This window comes from Dromaius novaehollandiae, chromosome 12 (assembly GCF_036370855.1).
Source record: "Dromaius novaehollandiae isolate bDroNov1 chromosome 12, bDroNov1.hap1, whole genome shotgun sequence".
NCBI classification, from domain to species: Eukaryota; Metazoa; Chordata; class Aves; order Casuariiformes; family Dromaiidae; genus Dromaius; species Dromaius novaehollandiae.
The window spans coordinates 8013616-8030319 of NC_088109.1; the positions used below are offsets into that span (position 1 = coordinate 8013616).

The 16704-nt window shown below is 43.0% G+C and overlaps 1 protein-coding gene across 9 annotated transcripts in view; it reads right to left on the reverse strand.

The window, feature by feature from the left end:
- IQSEC1 (IQ motif and Sec7 domain ArfGEF 1) overlaps window positions 1–16704 on the reverse strand; it is a 340763-nt gene that overhangs the window by 175106 nt on the left and 148953 nt on the right. For 5 of the 9 annotated variants that reach the window (XM_064518855.1, XM_064518856.1, XM_026099533.2 and 2 more), the window contains one exon: window positions 5034–5120. The exons of 3 other annotated variants lie outside the window; for them this stretch is intronic. In XM_064518855.1, coding sequence (XP_064374925.1) covers window positions 5034–5120 — 87 coding nt within the window. Of the gene's footprint in view, window positions 1–5033; window positions 5121–13802; window positions 13841–16704 lie in introns of those variants that run through there. One more of the 9 variants, XM_064518864.1, reaches the window with a different exon arrangement.

Below are 16704 nucleotides of genomic sequence, written 5' to 3' on the forward strand. Positions count from 1 at the left end.
CCACAAGGCTCTTGAAAAGCTTATAAAAAGAATTAAACCACTCTATACAATATAAAAGCATCTGGCAGCTAAACACTTTTATTACCACTGTATGTTAAACTTCTGTGTTAACCAGTTATGGTAACAGCTACAATGCCTACACCTCTGGCTCAAGGCAAAAAAGGAATAGCTCAGTTAATCCTTCTGCTATCATAGATACAATGGTTGGTTGCATGCAAGCCAACATTACTTGGTGAAACAGAGTCCATGTTAAAATTTCACGTAAGTACAGTATTCTCAGAATAATGATTTTACCTGTGAGAGGTGCTGATTAAACATAAAGCAGGTAGGGACTGCAAGGCAATGATGGGATTTCTTTGGTACTACAACATCCTTTGCATTATCTTTTTGTTTTCATGGGTATCACAGGGGCAGGGAGAGAAAAATCTCTAGCTTCAAGATTTTGAAAGTGGTCTTCAGACATAAGGGCATCCAGCTAAAATGTAGAAAGATGGAAGATAAAGTGGATGGAGAAAGGAATGATGGAGAGCTGACATTTCCTGCAAGACAGAACAAGGCAATTGTATAGTTATGAATAAACACATCGGATCAAAAGATCCTCGGGTATTAGTGGCAAGCAAATCCATCTGCAGTTGTAGTTGCATATACCTGCCTAATATCCACAGAGTGCAGACTTTATATTCTCAAGCACGGACACTCCTCCTTTTTATATCTTCCTGCTGGGAGGCAGTCATTTCTGCCATAACTCTCATCACACACAGAAGCCTCAACAGCTGGCAGCTGCAGCAGCATTAGGGCTACAGGGCATTAAAAAAAAAAAAAAAATCTTACTCTGGTAGACTAGGAAGCCTTCTCATCTTCAAGAGCTGGCTGGTGAACTCTCCTCAACCTGTGGAAGCACCCTACAGGTTCAGAAAGGGCGTAAACAGCTGAGGAACTCGAAAGCCAAAGTGAGGGAGTCCAAGCTGACAACTATCAGGTGCAGAGAAGTAAGGGCATGTTCTTAGAGTAAGATATCTACCACCTAGATAGACTGAAATACTAAGTTTGTTTACACAGAAGATGAATTAAGTGTTTGACAAAATGCTGTTCTTCGGCCAAGAAATAGATATGGTTAAATTTACTTTTTTCTGACTGCCATTATCTGTCTAGGCTTTGCTTTGCACATAATTGAGCTGCAAAGGCATCGAGACAGGCTTGGAGGCCATACCAAGCAAGTGGCTTAGCAACTGCAGTACAATTAAGACTACCTGGATCCAAGCCCTTTTTGAAGCCTTGCTGGTACACACCAACCCCCTTTACTTTGCCCTTCCTGCTAGACACGAAACCTGCATCCAGATGACCAGTGCGACGCAGAGGGCCTTTTGGAACCGACAGCGTCAGCTCCAGAATACGTCATTTCTAAAACCCTACTCTGAGAGGCAGGCAAGGAAAGGGAGTTAAAGAAATCAAGCTACAGATGTTGCAGATGAACTGCAGATTATTACATGTATTTTTAATTTCCAAGCAAGAAAAATCAAACCCAGAAAATATAGGAGGCATATGGGCTAACTGGAACACACACAAATACCTAGATGAAGTACATTATATGCATAGGCTTAGGCTAAGAGACTTCTCTTATAGTAGGAGAATACAAGATAGCTTGTATTATTTCTGTCTGTTTTGAACAGTGTAAAATGAGCAAGCAAGGGATTACTGCAATAGCTACAGTTATTAAAAATGCATTATTTCCTTATTAACAATTCAAAACAGATGCCAAAGATCATCTTGACTGGAAGTAAAACTGCTGGAGTGAATAAAACATCCAGCAATTAGCTAACAGCAAATCAGAGATGCTCCAGATTTCACTGTAGTGCATTCATTAATTGCTTCTTTCAGAGCAAATTTAATTTTTAATTCTAGGCTACAAAATTAATCCCTCTGTGTATTTTCTAAAGAAAGCTTCAAATCTGAAGTAAGAATGGAGCATCCATTTCTGTTTGCCTTGTTTTTATTTATTTCTATTTATAAACTGATAAATAGAAGGACTAAAAGCTAAATTTAATGTCATTAAATGTATATGGAAATGCAGAGCTCAATCTTGTTAGCCCTCTAGTAGCTAACTTTCATTCACAGCAACAGCATTCCCAAATACAGGCCATTTAGAGAGACAAGTGCAGAATTTGTACTCGACTGAGATGACTGACACAGCGTTGTCAAGCTGTAAGAATCAGTTTGGATACAACCGCCTCAGACACGTAACTCACGGGTAAGCCTGACATGAAGATGACTGCAGCAGTTTGGCTCTAAAACATCATCATGTTCACGCATGAGATATTATCTGGGATATTATTAACATCACTGTATAAGATGAAACTACATTTTACAGCCCAAAGAAGAAAAAATTTCATCTCTTTTTTTCCTCCTCCTATGGACAGAGTCCTTCTGGATCACGGAGTAATTTATGTCAGCAGGGACTTCTGGAAGTCTCCAGTCCAGCCCCCTGCTCAAAGCAGGACCAACGGCATCAGGCTGCTCAGGGCCGTGTCCAGCTGAGCTTTCAGTATTGCCAAAGCTGGAGATAGCACCTCCCCTCCTGACCCCCGCTGCGGTGTTTGACTGCCCTCGTGGTGAAAGGCTTTCTCCCTGTATCTAATTGGAACCGGCCTGCCCGCGCTTCTTTGTTGCCTCTTGCCCTGGCCGTGCCCCCTCCTTGTCTATGCGCCCCGTCTGCGCAGCTGAAGGCGGCACACGGGAGCCCCGAGCCTCTCCTCATGGGTCACCCGCTCCAGCCCCGGCCATCGCGGTGGCCCTCCACCAGCCGTGCCCCAGTGCCCCGATGCCCTTCTGCTCCCGGGAGGCGGAAGCTGGCCACGTGCCGGGGCGGTTGCACAAGTGCCGACACGAGGGCAGACCTGCTTCCCCCAACCCCTCGCTGACAGCCCTGCCCGGCCGGCCACCCGCGCCGCACGGGCACGCCGCCACCTCGCTGCACCCTCCGCAAAAATCTCCTCTTACACCCAGGTAACTGCTGTGGGGACACAAGTAAGAGAAGAAAGCTGCATCTAATCCCCAAACTCGCCTTGTCTAATCTCATAATGAGGCTGAGGGTTCGCACAGGTCATGCGCTTCTGGCAGACGTAGGCTGGCGAACAAGCAGAGGAGGAGGAGGAGCAGCAGACCACGCTCGCTCTTCTGGCAGCCAGCAACCGACTGACCCACTGAGCAATTCGTTTCCCATTAGCCGAACATGGGCAATGCTCCTTCCTCGTACGAACTGCCGAAAATTTCCAGATCTCCGTTGATTCTGAGTTATGGTTGAGTGTGTAGAGTTATACTCTACACACACACATATAAGTATGTGTGGGTCCGTATATGTGTGTATATATACATACATACATAAAATTTGAAAAGTTTGAGACCTAAACTTCCTTGAGAGCAAACAAGGTCAGCAATGGGTTTCTTCACATATCCCAGTCCTTAAACAAAAAGCTAAGAGTCTTACGGCATATACTGGGCACTGTCAGGATCTACATTTTGTGCTCTTCATGCATTAGTACTCTAAAAATGTATATGCTTTAAAGATCCAACCACACCTATGGCATTTATTTTCTTCCTGCACAAAGATACAAACACAGAAGAACTAAGCTAGAAAAGTTTGAGATTTCTTAAGCATGAAGTTACGCTGGTATAAATTCTAATTTCAAAGCCATAATAATATTCTTGCAGAGACAAGTAATAACCCACATGGAGCAAGATATTGAAACATTCAAGAAAGAGTTCTGTAGTTTTCTCATTTATGTCAACATCCCCACAGGAAGTTCTCTTAACAAATCCTTAAAATTAAGGCAATATAAACTAAGGACAGAGGAAAACAAAAGCCTCATTAAAAAGCAAATGGGGGGCCCCTGCTCCTCACTGAAGGAATACCAAGCTGCCTTCCAGGTAGGCTATGGATTTGCTACCAAAGACAAACTGCAGAGGTCTGATGGAAGAAAAAACAACATACAAAGGCAAATAGATGTTGTAATGTAAAACAGGATGAATAAACACACACATGGTTAAAGGTGACTGAGACATGGCAGATTAAGAACTGAGAATGTACATTCATGCGTTTACAGATCTAGGATTCAGTGTTGGTTTTTGTTTTTCATTATTACCAATGCAAAGCGAGTTGATCTTTCAGCACCAGACTTCCAATATTTCAATATTAATATCATTCATGAGCTGGCAATTTTCACCCAATTATTCACTAATAGTAAACGTAAAAGTAAAAGACAGCGTAGCTTGTTCATGCTATGCACACTTCCTTAAGTTTTCACATGTCCAATTACATCAGTTACCTGTCTTTCGATGCGTCTATAAAAAGACTCGCAGTAAATGCTCTGGCAATGAAAATGATGCATAGATGTATAAGATACATAAAAACTGCTGTCCACATTTGATCGAAGAGAGCTTGTAAAACACATACTCAATAAAGACACCTATGTTAAATGAAGTATTATTACCTGGATACTGTATATTTTTGATATATGTAGGACTGATTCTGCTCAGCACTGAGGGCTTCTCATTTATAAATAAATTCCCCTACTTCCAAAACCAAAAGGCAGTGTTGTTCAGCTTTTACAGGTCCATGGCTTTAACCCTGGGAGAACCATATATGTGGCTTACCTCATGTACTGTCATGAAGTATTCAGGGGTTTAAAAAAAAAAAAAAAGTATTGCTCAGAACAACATCAATATCTTATTTAAATTTTTACATAATTTATGTGCCTTAATATGTTGATGATGAGAACTAAATCTACAATTAGCTCATTCCTACCTTTCAAAGAGTCTAGGGGGATTTGCTTCTTAAAGCACATTAATTTTACTGTATAAATCAACAGTGCTTGAGAGAAGCAAATAGAACTATCCTACATAAAGTTAAAAATTGGTTTGATATGTTTTTCTAATACTAGTTTTTAACTCAATCCACTATTCCTTTTCTTATGTCAAATGATAATGTCAGATCTGTCTTCAAAAATAGAAAGTGGGTGGACCATATCTACTCTTACCTGTACTCTGAGTGTGTGGCAGGGACAGCTAGCTGGGTATGGTACAATGGAGCTGGACAGCAAAACTGGTGCAGAGTATTTAAAGACCTACGACACAAGGAAAAACACAGAGTCAAAACACCAACTGTTTAGAAATGGGCTTTTTAGGGAAAGGCAGGTGATAATAGATATATCTGAAACTCTCCATGAATTTGAATGAGATTTGATGTACAGCAGTCAATTCTGATTCCCAGGAAATAAAGAGGGAAATAGTCCCATACTTTAAATATATGCATCAAGAATGACGATGATGGACTGTTGCAACAAAGAATCAAACTTTTGTTGCAAGATTAAAATAAAAAGCCAATTTAAGATTCTGTTTTTGCCTTGCCATGTGGAACAGAGGCAAAGATAAAGGTTGAGGGTTAAAATTCCTATAGAAACAAAATCTCAGACTTGCAAGTTACTCTGCACCAGTCAGGCTGCTTCTTTGCTAATGGAATTACAAACAGTGCTTAAACATGAGAACAGATAACGGGATGAATATGAGCATAAGCTTTCTTCAGGCCCAATGATTGTAAATATATCGCGATATGCTGCTTAAAAATTTGAAAGGATCTCTAAGCTTTAAACAACATTCTGCAGCATGCACTATTAATTTAATTATGGCCATTTGTTCACAACATGGAAAAATAAAAAAAGTTTTACAACAGAAAAAGGTATTCTGCATCTCACATTATGTTTGCATTAATTAAAAGTTAAACTAAACTAAACTAAGAATCACATACAAGAGTTACCAAACAAGACAAGGTATTGCATCTGAAGTAAAGCTTAGACAAGCTGCAAGCAACGTACAGGACGTTTCTCAGCATTTTTGACGTTTGTGCCAGGAAACACTAAGCAAGGGTTAGCACAGCAACACCCTCCACGATCAAATTCCCTAAAACACAGCACTTTAGAAAAGACTCCAAAAAACTAAATCACTATTTCCTAACTCTTAGAGTATGCACATATGGAAGAAGTATCCATTAAACTGATACTCTTTCTTCAAGCCCCAATACTGACTATTTAACAGAGAACGCACATGCGGGTACGTATACACACACAGTGTCTCTCTCAGCTTTTGCTCAGCATTTTGACGAACATTTCAGGCGACTGATTTTGCTTCTTTGGGATCCTTGTGGCGAAGAGTGAAGCCCACGAGCTCATTCGCTCCTCAATCCCACGGAGCGGCTAAGCCCCAAACCTCAGTCTTTCTGAAGGAAGGAGTCAGCTGCTAATCCGTCACCTCTCAGCCCCACTCTCTCCCCTGCAAAAACCCCCCCAAAACACCAAATGGGGGGCAGCCTCTTCTGATTTCGGGTGCCTGCAGCCGCCAGGCCAAGACGAGTCAGCTTTTCTGTGCCAGAAAGTTTGTTCCCGCGCAGCGCCTGGCCCTCGGGCAGCGGCAGCGGGGCGCAGCTCAGGCGCGGGGCACGCGTGGCGGGCGCCCGGCGCGGGACGAGCCCTGCTACGGCCTCGCAGGGCAAAGCTACCAGGTAGCGTCCCCCCTGCAAGGGGGGTACAGCAATTCAGAAGGAAGATGGACAATGTTGCTGAAAAAATATGAATGGACCATGATAAAAGCAGTACAAACATGTAAAACTGGTATTTTCTGACAAGGAAAACACACGACGGTCACACAAAGTGCTCCACACGCTTCACGGACCAGAGCAGCACATTATAAGTGCACATGGCAAGGTGAAAAAGCCTCGCGTGGGGGAGAGACCACTCACGCTGCCAAGACCACTGCTCCCGGCTTTGCGAGTGCCTCATGTCTTTCAGCAGAAGCAAAAGGAGGAAATAAGTATGCGGGTGGCCCCGACCTCCCTCTCACCCCAGCCCTTCGTCACACGCATTTCTGCTCTCGGCAGGCCATGTCCTCTGCAGCGCGCCCCGCTGCGGCTTGCCTGCCCTCCAGCACGCCAAACCACGAGGAAAACCATCACCTCGGCGTCCTCGTCTGTAACGGAGCTTAATACTCACCTATCGCACAAGGCTGCTCAGCAGGTCAACTGCTCCGAGTTTCCTTTCGAAGGTGCAGTAGAAATGCAAAACTCCAGCCACCTTGACAGCAAGTGAGAGGTGCTACAGGTTTGTCAAGTGGTAACTACACCGGCACGCGGCCGTGCCGCGGGCGCAGGAACGGAGCAGGGGAAACGGCTCCCAAGGTGCAGCTGCCGGTGGGTGGTTAAGTCACCACGTACCCTTCCCGTGTTCCCCCAGGAACATTGCAGGTGCACGTTCAACACGCAAAGGGAGATCTCGGCCATTTCTTTGGGGCTTCAGAGAGGCTCTTGATCCAACTTGTTACAGAAGCAAGCAGGAGGTTCAGACTCTGGTCCAAACTTCAAAATTCAGGAATACCTTGACTCAGTATTTTGGTTTCTCCAGATCCTGCTGACTGATGCCAAACAGCCTGGTAACAGATGAGGCTCAGGACCACGGCCTCTTTCAGCATGTTACTTACACTGAGGGCAAATCCACCTTCTGCTGGTGCCACCTAAGATCAGTACTTGGCATTTTATGCCTTCACTCACCTTGTGCATTAGGACTTGCATTTATTTTCTCCTCTAGAATATATCAAAAAAATTTCCCCAAAAGTTTTTAAACTATACAGCGAGATGTTTTACAGCCATGGAGCCATTTCAGTCCACTTTCAGCATACGTTTGCATCCAACATAAAATAAAAAATACATTTAAATAATCTGGGAGAGAAGTAATCACTTCCCCTCAGACCGTTTGCAGTATCAGAGATGCTTGGCTCTATTAAGTGCACTTTTTAAGACCTCCAGTCTTCAAAGCTCTATTAAAGACTAGAGCACAGACTCAAGGGAGAACGCCTAAATTGACCAGTGCTGCTTCTGGTAATTGGAGTTTCCAAAACACCGTTGTGATGTGCCAGAGCAGCTGGACGCTTTGCACTTCTCCCCTTCCGGCACAAGCTTCTTTCAGGTCCCCCAAGAGACACCTCCCACTCAACAAGCACAGGAACAGGTAACCACTTGTCAATTAAAAAAGAAATCTTTTGAGAACAGGCTATTCAAACAGTAAATCCAGAACCAAATCCAAAATAAGATGTTGAAATCACTTCTCGCTCAGGCTACTAGAGACAGTAGGAGACAAGCAGAAGCTACAAAGTTGGTCTGCAGACCCCAAGCAGTTCCAACTCCTCCTTTCACCGCAGTATAAATTCCCATTATGTTTGCTATGAAGCAGCACCCATTTTAAGAATATTCTCATATTCATCAACTGCACAGAAACAGTCTTTCTAAAAATTCTTTTGGTGCTAGAGTCTTGCTTAGATCGACACAAAAAAACCCAGATAACCTGTAGCTGTAGCTTTACATGATTATTTTTTCATTTTCTCCTACAATCACTGACAAGCCTCTAAACTCAGTAACCGAATCTCTCAATTGTGGTTTTAAAGCAAAGCGGAAGAACGCTCGGCTACCTGCTCCGGCTTTGATGGCCTAGCCTCTTCCCGGCTCCCGAACGTCGCCCCGGGGGATGGCAGCCGTCCCCACGCTCCCAGCACCAGGGCAGGCTCCCGGCCGGCGCGGCGCCCACCTCCTCCGGCCAAGGCTGCCCGCCGGCGGCACGGTCGGCTGCCCAGCGCCCCGGAGCACAGGTACGTCGACCAGGACGGGATATCCAACCGCGCAAACATTTTTTCCTGTTTGACGTCCTTTAAATGTGCATAAAACAGTAAGTAGGTTAACAGTGTTATCAAACCAGCGGTACCGTGGAAGCTCTTTCTAACACGGTTCTCCAGCTTCCAACCCGGAGAGACTGCTGTCTCGCGGACACTTGGTAAAACTGTGCTAGCACAGGCCCACCTCTGGGAGAAACGATGTTTTTATGAGGGTGATGATTATTAGGCTGACGACAGGAGTTCGTTAGGTATGTTTACCTCAGCTACTACATTTTTCCAAAGCTGTTACTTGGTATGTGTTTTTCTGAGGTGCTTTGAATCACTTGGCATAAATTAGCAAGCTGTTCACCTCCATCTGCCCAAAGTCTGTCTTCTCTCCTGGCACTTTTTTTTTCTTTTCTTTTTAAACAAGGTGCAGTATTCTAACAAGATGGGCAAGTATTACCAAAAATTGGTATCGGCACCGCCTGCTCTACTGCGTCACGCAGTCCATACCCCTGGTGCTAGCTAACACGGATCCGCGTTTAGACTGCCCCGTAAAGAGCCGAAGTGGGAGATCGGTCCCTCCCTACACAGACCCACTCACTTCAGCGACATATACAAACCCATTCGCTTCAGCATCAGTGATCCGTTTGCCTGGATTCCTGCCCACAGGTGAAGGGAACACTTGCACCTCTCAGTGTTTGAACCTGATGAAGAATCACATTATTTTACAAGCTGATTTTTTTTCCCTCACTTCAATCCAGAGTTACAGCTACAGCTGAGATGAGAAAAGACTATAGATTAAACTGGTAAAGTCTGTCCTGCTGTTGCTTAAATAAATTTAATTATTGCTGTAAGAAATATTTGAAATGGGATCAAAATGACCTCCATCTGAACAACCAGCGATACCAGTCACAGTAACACAGACTCGCACCGACTCCAGCTCAAACTCTGCTTATCAAGGTGCTGTTAATCACGCTAGAGGCACCTGCAGAAAAACGCACTGTGTCCAGAAGACAGCTTCCTATGCAGAAATTTGTCCCAGTGAAAACAGCAGATAGCTTTATACGGCAGCTAAACCCCTCATAATCCAAGTTTGATCACAGCTGTCTGCAGAGATGTCCGCAGAGACATGACCTTCTTAGCGGATGATCCACTCGCGCGTACAAGGACAAATTCCTACTGTTCTGGCAAAGATCTTCCTTTCGCTACTCAGATCTTCACCCAAAATACACATGACAGTGTTTTGGCTTTTGAAGTAGCACTAAAAGAACTTTTTTTTCCATTTTTATTAAACTTCATCCTATTTTATGTCCAGCAACCTGCAGCCAAATACGCCAAGGAAAGGCTGTGGTGGCAGATAGCAAATATTATGGTTATTTTAGAGTGCTCTAATTAATTACAGTATATCCCAGACACACATACTTTTTTGAATGGCAAATAATGAAATTAAATGCTATTATTGCTTTTATAGTTGCATATGGAAAACAACCTTGGAGCTCATATCTACTTGGAAGGGATCTTCAGACACTACGAAAGAGATCTCAATGCGAAGAGAGAGCTCTGAAAAATGGGCTGAGTAAATCAATATTAACGACTGCACTAGAGAATTTGTAGAACTACTTTTTCGCTAATAAGATATTTCCAGTAGCCTTTCTATTGCCCTCTACATGTAAACGTATTTTATGTAGGTCTTTGTTATGTGCAAGTACTGAAGTTTCTATGGCAAATAAATAAACAAATAAATGCTTAGAGATCCCAAACAGTTGACTATAGACATCTAATACCTTTTCCAGGATTTTATTTCTATTGTTTTCTTTCAACAAAATGGCTCTCTGTGCACAGCTTCCAGGCCACCAGCTCGCAGGAAGGTAACAAGATGCCTCATGGCAAGTAAGTGGCAATACAAGTACCCTGCAGCGCAGCTTGCAATCAAACAGCAAAACAAACCAACCCCCCAAACATCACACAGTAGCAAAGCCATGGTTTAGATTTGCATTATGACCTAGGATTTTTTCCTAATGAAAATTAGAAAGGGGAGGCAATTTCACTGAATACTGAGGATGTTCAGCAAACCCTGACGTTCCAGGAGCTCTGCACGTGGAGGATGGAGTACACACCACACAATCTTGCTCATGAATACAAACCAAAATTATGCCATCAAAATGATTAAATATCAGCATTTATGCATGTTACAAATATACATGGAAACCAATATAGTCCTTTTGAATAACACTACCCTTTCTGTATTTCCAGCTCAGGTGTCCCCAGCTGAATTTTTCAAGAGAACGACCAGCCAGGCTTTCGCTGACCTCTACTCCACCAAAATGGCCTTAAAATAATTATCATCTCTTCTTAGGAAATGATGATCAGTACCTTCAAAACATACTGAGACATCAGTTATTTGTGTCCCATTCTAGAACACATAATGCTTATTAACATTATAGATGATTATTTTCAAAATTGTTGTTCAAAACTTACTGTTTCAAGAAAATGAAGTACTGCCTATAAAAAGAATCGCCTCTTGCCTATTTTACATCCTGACCTACGCACAGTTTGTAAAAAGTCTCCAGTAGTGGGTTAGCTGTAACTAGGGTGAAATTAATTAAGATTTTTAATATGTAGGCACTTCTAATTAGGAACATTATTTCCCTTTTGATTAAGTCTTATTAAGAAACCTGAAATAAAACAGAGCAAAGAGACACGGAACTGCAAATGACAGAAGGAAAAAAGTGTTTTAGATAAAATGAGAAAACAGATGGATTCACTGCATCTTTTCTACATTTCTTTCATCATTAAAATAGGTCTCAATTTCAGGAAACTACAACTCTCACCACAGACATAACACAGCCACTTTCATGATTTCACAAAGTGTTAATCCTAGTAAAAAGTATAAAGGGAAACCTAAATAGCCACATTTACATACACTGGATTTGAAACCCATGAAAGGGGAGAAGGAGTAATGTGCAAGGAATGAAATAAAAAAGAAATAGCATATAAGAGATTTACAGTAAGGCAAATCCTATTAGAGCAACGGTACAGTGACATATGTCGCATTCAGCACAGGAGCTGGAAAAACAATGCTTTCGCTAATCTGAAGAGCTTGGCATTGTTTCTGTTTTCAAAAGGTTATGAAGCGATCCAGCTGTTTGCATCTCGCATCCGAAACCGTGAACCTCCTCGGCAAAGCTAAGGGCTGTGCATCCGTTAGCAGGATTCGCACGCAGTTATAGTATTTGCTTACGTTTTAGTCCCAAAGCTAACTCATACACCAAAGAGCTGGTGTAGCAGACTATTTAACATGTTATTACCGTTCAGAACAGATCAGTCTTAAAGAACATGGAGACTTTTAATATATATTCCAGAGAAACAGCTCTAGAAAACTAGACTCACATTTTTCTTCATTTCTACTATTAGCATCTACCGTCCTAAGGATGAGTTAAAATACAGAATTACAGGAGACGTCATGCTTCACAGCTTGCTTCCCACAGCAGTGTGCTGAGGCACGTAAAGATGCTGAACACGTAAGCAGCAACAGGAGAAAATACAGTACAAGATGGTTCTGCAAGTGAGACTGCAACATCACCGTCAAAGTAAGTAACCTCTGGGATGAAATGCTCTTTAACACCGCAAGCCACGCACCGTAACAGCTCCCGTCCCCTGCTGACGGCACTGACATCCCCAAATCCCGGGACTCAAAGGAAAATGGAGGCTCGCACACATCTTCCCTCTCTCGCCTAAGCCTACGGCAGCGTTTCCACAGCCTCTCCACACACACTGGAAGGCCACAACCTGTTTTCCGAGTGGACTTTTTGGATTGGGACTTCCCGTGGTGCAGTCCCAAGCTTGTTCTAATTTTACGACACTCCAGCTTCACCGTTGCTGCCACACGAAACGCTGGAGCAGACAGACGGCGATGCTCCTGGCCCGTCTCGGGCAGTTTCTGCTCACCTGCTGCAATTACCCTGGCTGCGTGTGAACAGCGCTACCGAACACAACGCACGTTTACTGAGATTAGGACCCTCGCAGGCACTGTTAAAAGGACTGAAAAAAGGCTACAGATGACAACCATATTATTGGCATCTGCTTAGCACAGGGTACTCTGGCAAAACGAGATTTAACCCTAAAGGGAGAGGATCTTTGTGAGCTCAGATACGCAAACACCAGGAACGGACATTTCCAACCGCCGTGGCTTAGGAGTGAACCCCTGCTGTTGGCGAGCGTGGGTGGGAGAGGATGGCTTCACTGGACACTTGGGTCTGTTTTGTTCCGTTTTTTTTTTATCTGGAGGGGAACGACACAGCAGCACGGTTTACGAGACGGCTCAGAGTAAAAGCCATGTGGAACCACAGTTCAGCCGAATGAAACCTCCTCGCGCTGTGGTTTCCGCAGACACTTTGATGCTGCAATGTCACAAGCCGTACACAAACTTCAGCATCGTTTTACCTCCGGCTACAAGTGGATAAACACTTAGCTCTTCTGCCAAACGTGACAACTCGCGGAGAGCTGCTGCACTGCATTAAATGAATGAAATATTAAACTCCAGCTGTTCTCACTATAATGTTTGAGAAACTGTTCAAGTAAACAACATGAGCAATTAATGCATCTTTAGGATTACAGCAAATGCATACAGCAACCATAAAGCACAGCAATAAATTTCTGCCTTCTTGATATTCTATTGCTTAAGACTTTAGTCTATTTCCTTGAATAGGTTTTTATGTTTTTAAAAGACAGCTTACATTTTAATATGACAGAGCATTCATACAAAATGGGAGAGATTCTTGACACATCACAGACAATTCCTACCATTCTGCATTGCTGCTTCTACACAAAGTTTCCTTTTTTCTCCCCATAAAGAATCTCTTTTTCACTGCCTATTAGAAGCTCATTCACTTTTATTAAGCTGAATATTTAAATACCCATATGTCTAAACACAGTCATCATCTGTGCATTTCCAATATACAGATCATTCATCTGCCAAAAAGGTAACACCCTAAAAATGGTTCATGGAAGGAGACGTACCAAACAATACACTGATCACTACTCCCACTCCTGGAGTCCTCAACACAGACACCGGAGCCGCGACGACAGATGAAGAAGGAAAAGGTACTCACAAATAACACCTTCTGCAAGCCATCCTCAAACGTGTTGTGGGTTTGGTATTTATATTTTCTTTCACGCACTGAGGTAGAAATGGTCTTTCTTAAGGAAAAAAAAAAAGATCACATTCACAGCTTTTGCATGCTCATTCAGGCTCAGCCCGGCGGAGCATCACCGATAAGTAAGCTGGTGATGTAACCAGCATCAAACACTGCATCAGATAAACCCTGAAGGCTCTACAGGGTTATATTTTGCAAAGCCAAAAGGTTTTTCCCAGGGAGGAGGATTAGCAAGCATAAATCAGCCACACTGTTTTTACATCCCTGGTGGGCTCGCTTTCGGCTTCCAGAAAAAAACACAAACCTATATTTATTATTAAACTTCTTCACTAAGAAAAAACAATATGCTTTCCCATTTGATATTTGGATTGAAATATAAAAGCAACAAATGATGCGTTTTAGAATTCACCATCTCTCAATGAACGCTGTAGTACAGTCCAAACCAAAAAAAGGCCATTGGTCCTTTTATCTCCATGGTAACAGCAGCATCTGTGAAGACGAACTGTATTCCCTCTTCACTGCAAAGTCAATTTATAGTCACATACTACGACATAAACTGATAAGACAGCAAAGCTGATCAGCAGCTAGGAGAAACAAGCACCAAAATACAAGATTAAGCTCCTGCTCCAGAGAATGTTTGCCTGTATATAGTATTTGTCACGGGAAAATTACAATATAAATAACCAATTCAAACTGTTCCTTTTATTTGATCCAGATTAGCAATTTGTCAGCTTCCCCAGTTTAGCTAACAAGGATTGCTGCCAAGTATTTTATAGAATTAGGTTATACTTTATTAAATACAGTGACAATTATGCAAAGTTGTTCTTTGCAGAAAACTACTGTAGAACTATTACTTTAATATGATCTTTTCCCTTCAAAGTTTCCTTGAAAGACTTTTCATCACCAATAGCAATGGCAGAGTGAGAAGCCTTGCTATTCTCTAAGCTACTGTCTCCCCCCACCCCACGCTTTTTTTTTAAGCGCCTCCAACAGCACAGATATTTCAGCAGCATCATATTTGTGCACTAAGTGTCTATCTCCAGAGAAATACCCATATTACAGGCTCGATGAGTCAAACTCACTTTTATTTTATTCCTGTCCACAGTGGACTACTGTCCAAAAGACAAACATTCCTTTTTCTGCCCCTTCTCCTGCTCCTTGCCCCCCTCCAAAGCCCAGCACTTGGCTCTTACATAACGAAGATGGCCACGTTTCCTCCCTCGGTACATAAATCAATATAACAACCATCTGCTCACATTATTAAGTTAAATATACACCAAAGCACGTTGACGAGGGCAGCTCATTTACTACGGTCAAGTGCTCAGTTCCTTGCTGCTCCACGGCCCGTTGTAATGTTTCCAGCAGAGGAGCGCGCAGGTGGCCAGCCAAGTGCCAGGTATCCCAGCGGGACCCGGGAAGCTCCCCAGGCTGCAGAGAAGCACGAACTGTCAGAGATGCCGCTAAACTGTATAACTTTGGGAAACAAAAAGTGTGTAGGCAGGAATTATTCCAACTGTCTTTGGTCAAAACTGATTAGCAGATGACCAGATTTCTTCTGTCACAATACCATCAGGTGCTCACTTGCAGCGAGTAGTTTGCCCAAAGCTGAGTAACGAGCTTTGCAAGCCCACCCCACTCCCACACATCCGCCACACAAACCCCTGCTATGCTGGAAACCAACACACGGATCTTGTTTAGACGACGTGCATTTAGTTTTATCTAATAAACTTAGCCTTCCACCGCTGAAAAGACTCTCCATGCCCCACATGGATCAGCCTGTTACACCCGGATACTGCATCAGCAGCTGCTTAGCTGGTACCTGTTTTAAGGAAGCTGTGTCTGTGTAAACACACACTTGAAGAGATGCTGCCCCAGGCAGCAGAAAGAGTGAATCACACAGATTCTGGTCCAACACAGCAATTCTTGAACAGTTTTGTTTCTAGAGCTCACAATAAAGGTTTTGAGCCTGATCCTGTCACTCTTACTCACACAGGCTTTTCATGGCAGGGAGCAGGCATGCCTTCGCTAACTGAGCATCCAGACCTCGGTAAATACACATTAACACTACTGCAACACTGTAACATACCTGCTAACCTTGCCAGTTAAACATCTTTTCCACAAATCAAGATAATCAAAAGAAATACAGGCTTAAGTATTTTTCTATTACACCTTTAGGCTGCCTTCCCTTTTTCCAGAGAAACTTTACATGATTCAAGTACTACTTCATTTTTAGCAGACACCAAGTTCAAAGCACTTAAAAAAATACCACTATTTTAAAAGGCGTCTCCATATTTTAAAGTTGTACTTCACAGCCAAAACCATCTAATAGCAAAACATCTCATAGATCAAATGCCCCTAAGAAAATAAAACTTTTCTGTAGAGTCCCATGACAAAACGGATTTCCAGCCTTTTATAAAGTCAAGCACCTTAATCGCTGCTAGTGTATAAGGCAGAATACACAAATAGTCTTTTCAGCTTGGTCTGATTCTTCTGTTTTTAAACCCAGTTTCTATGGACATACGGGAGTGCAGTGCACAGACTGAATGAACAAGAACGAAACTAGCGTTCGGGTACTCGCGGGCTCTCAGGACGATAACCACCCAGAGCAAGGAAGCAAAATTTTGGGCAGGTAAGTGAATGTACCAATCCTGTGAAACAGTGAATCATGTAACTTAATTTTTCCAAAGCCCGGTTTTGAGGGACATGAAAAACAACAAGACTGAAAAGGCAAATCAATAAGCAAAAGCAAGCTGCACAAGAAACATGCATTTTCTGGATCCTGCCAGTCCTACGCTCCAGAAGGGCTCCCAGCGGCTCCAGGCACGCCGGATTCTGCAGCCACGCAGGTTTAACTTGG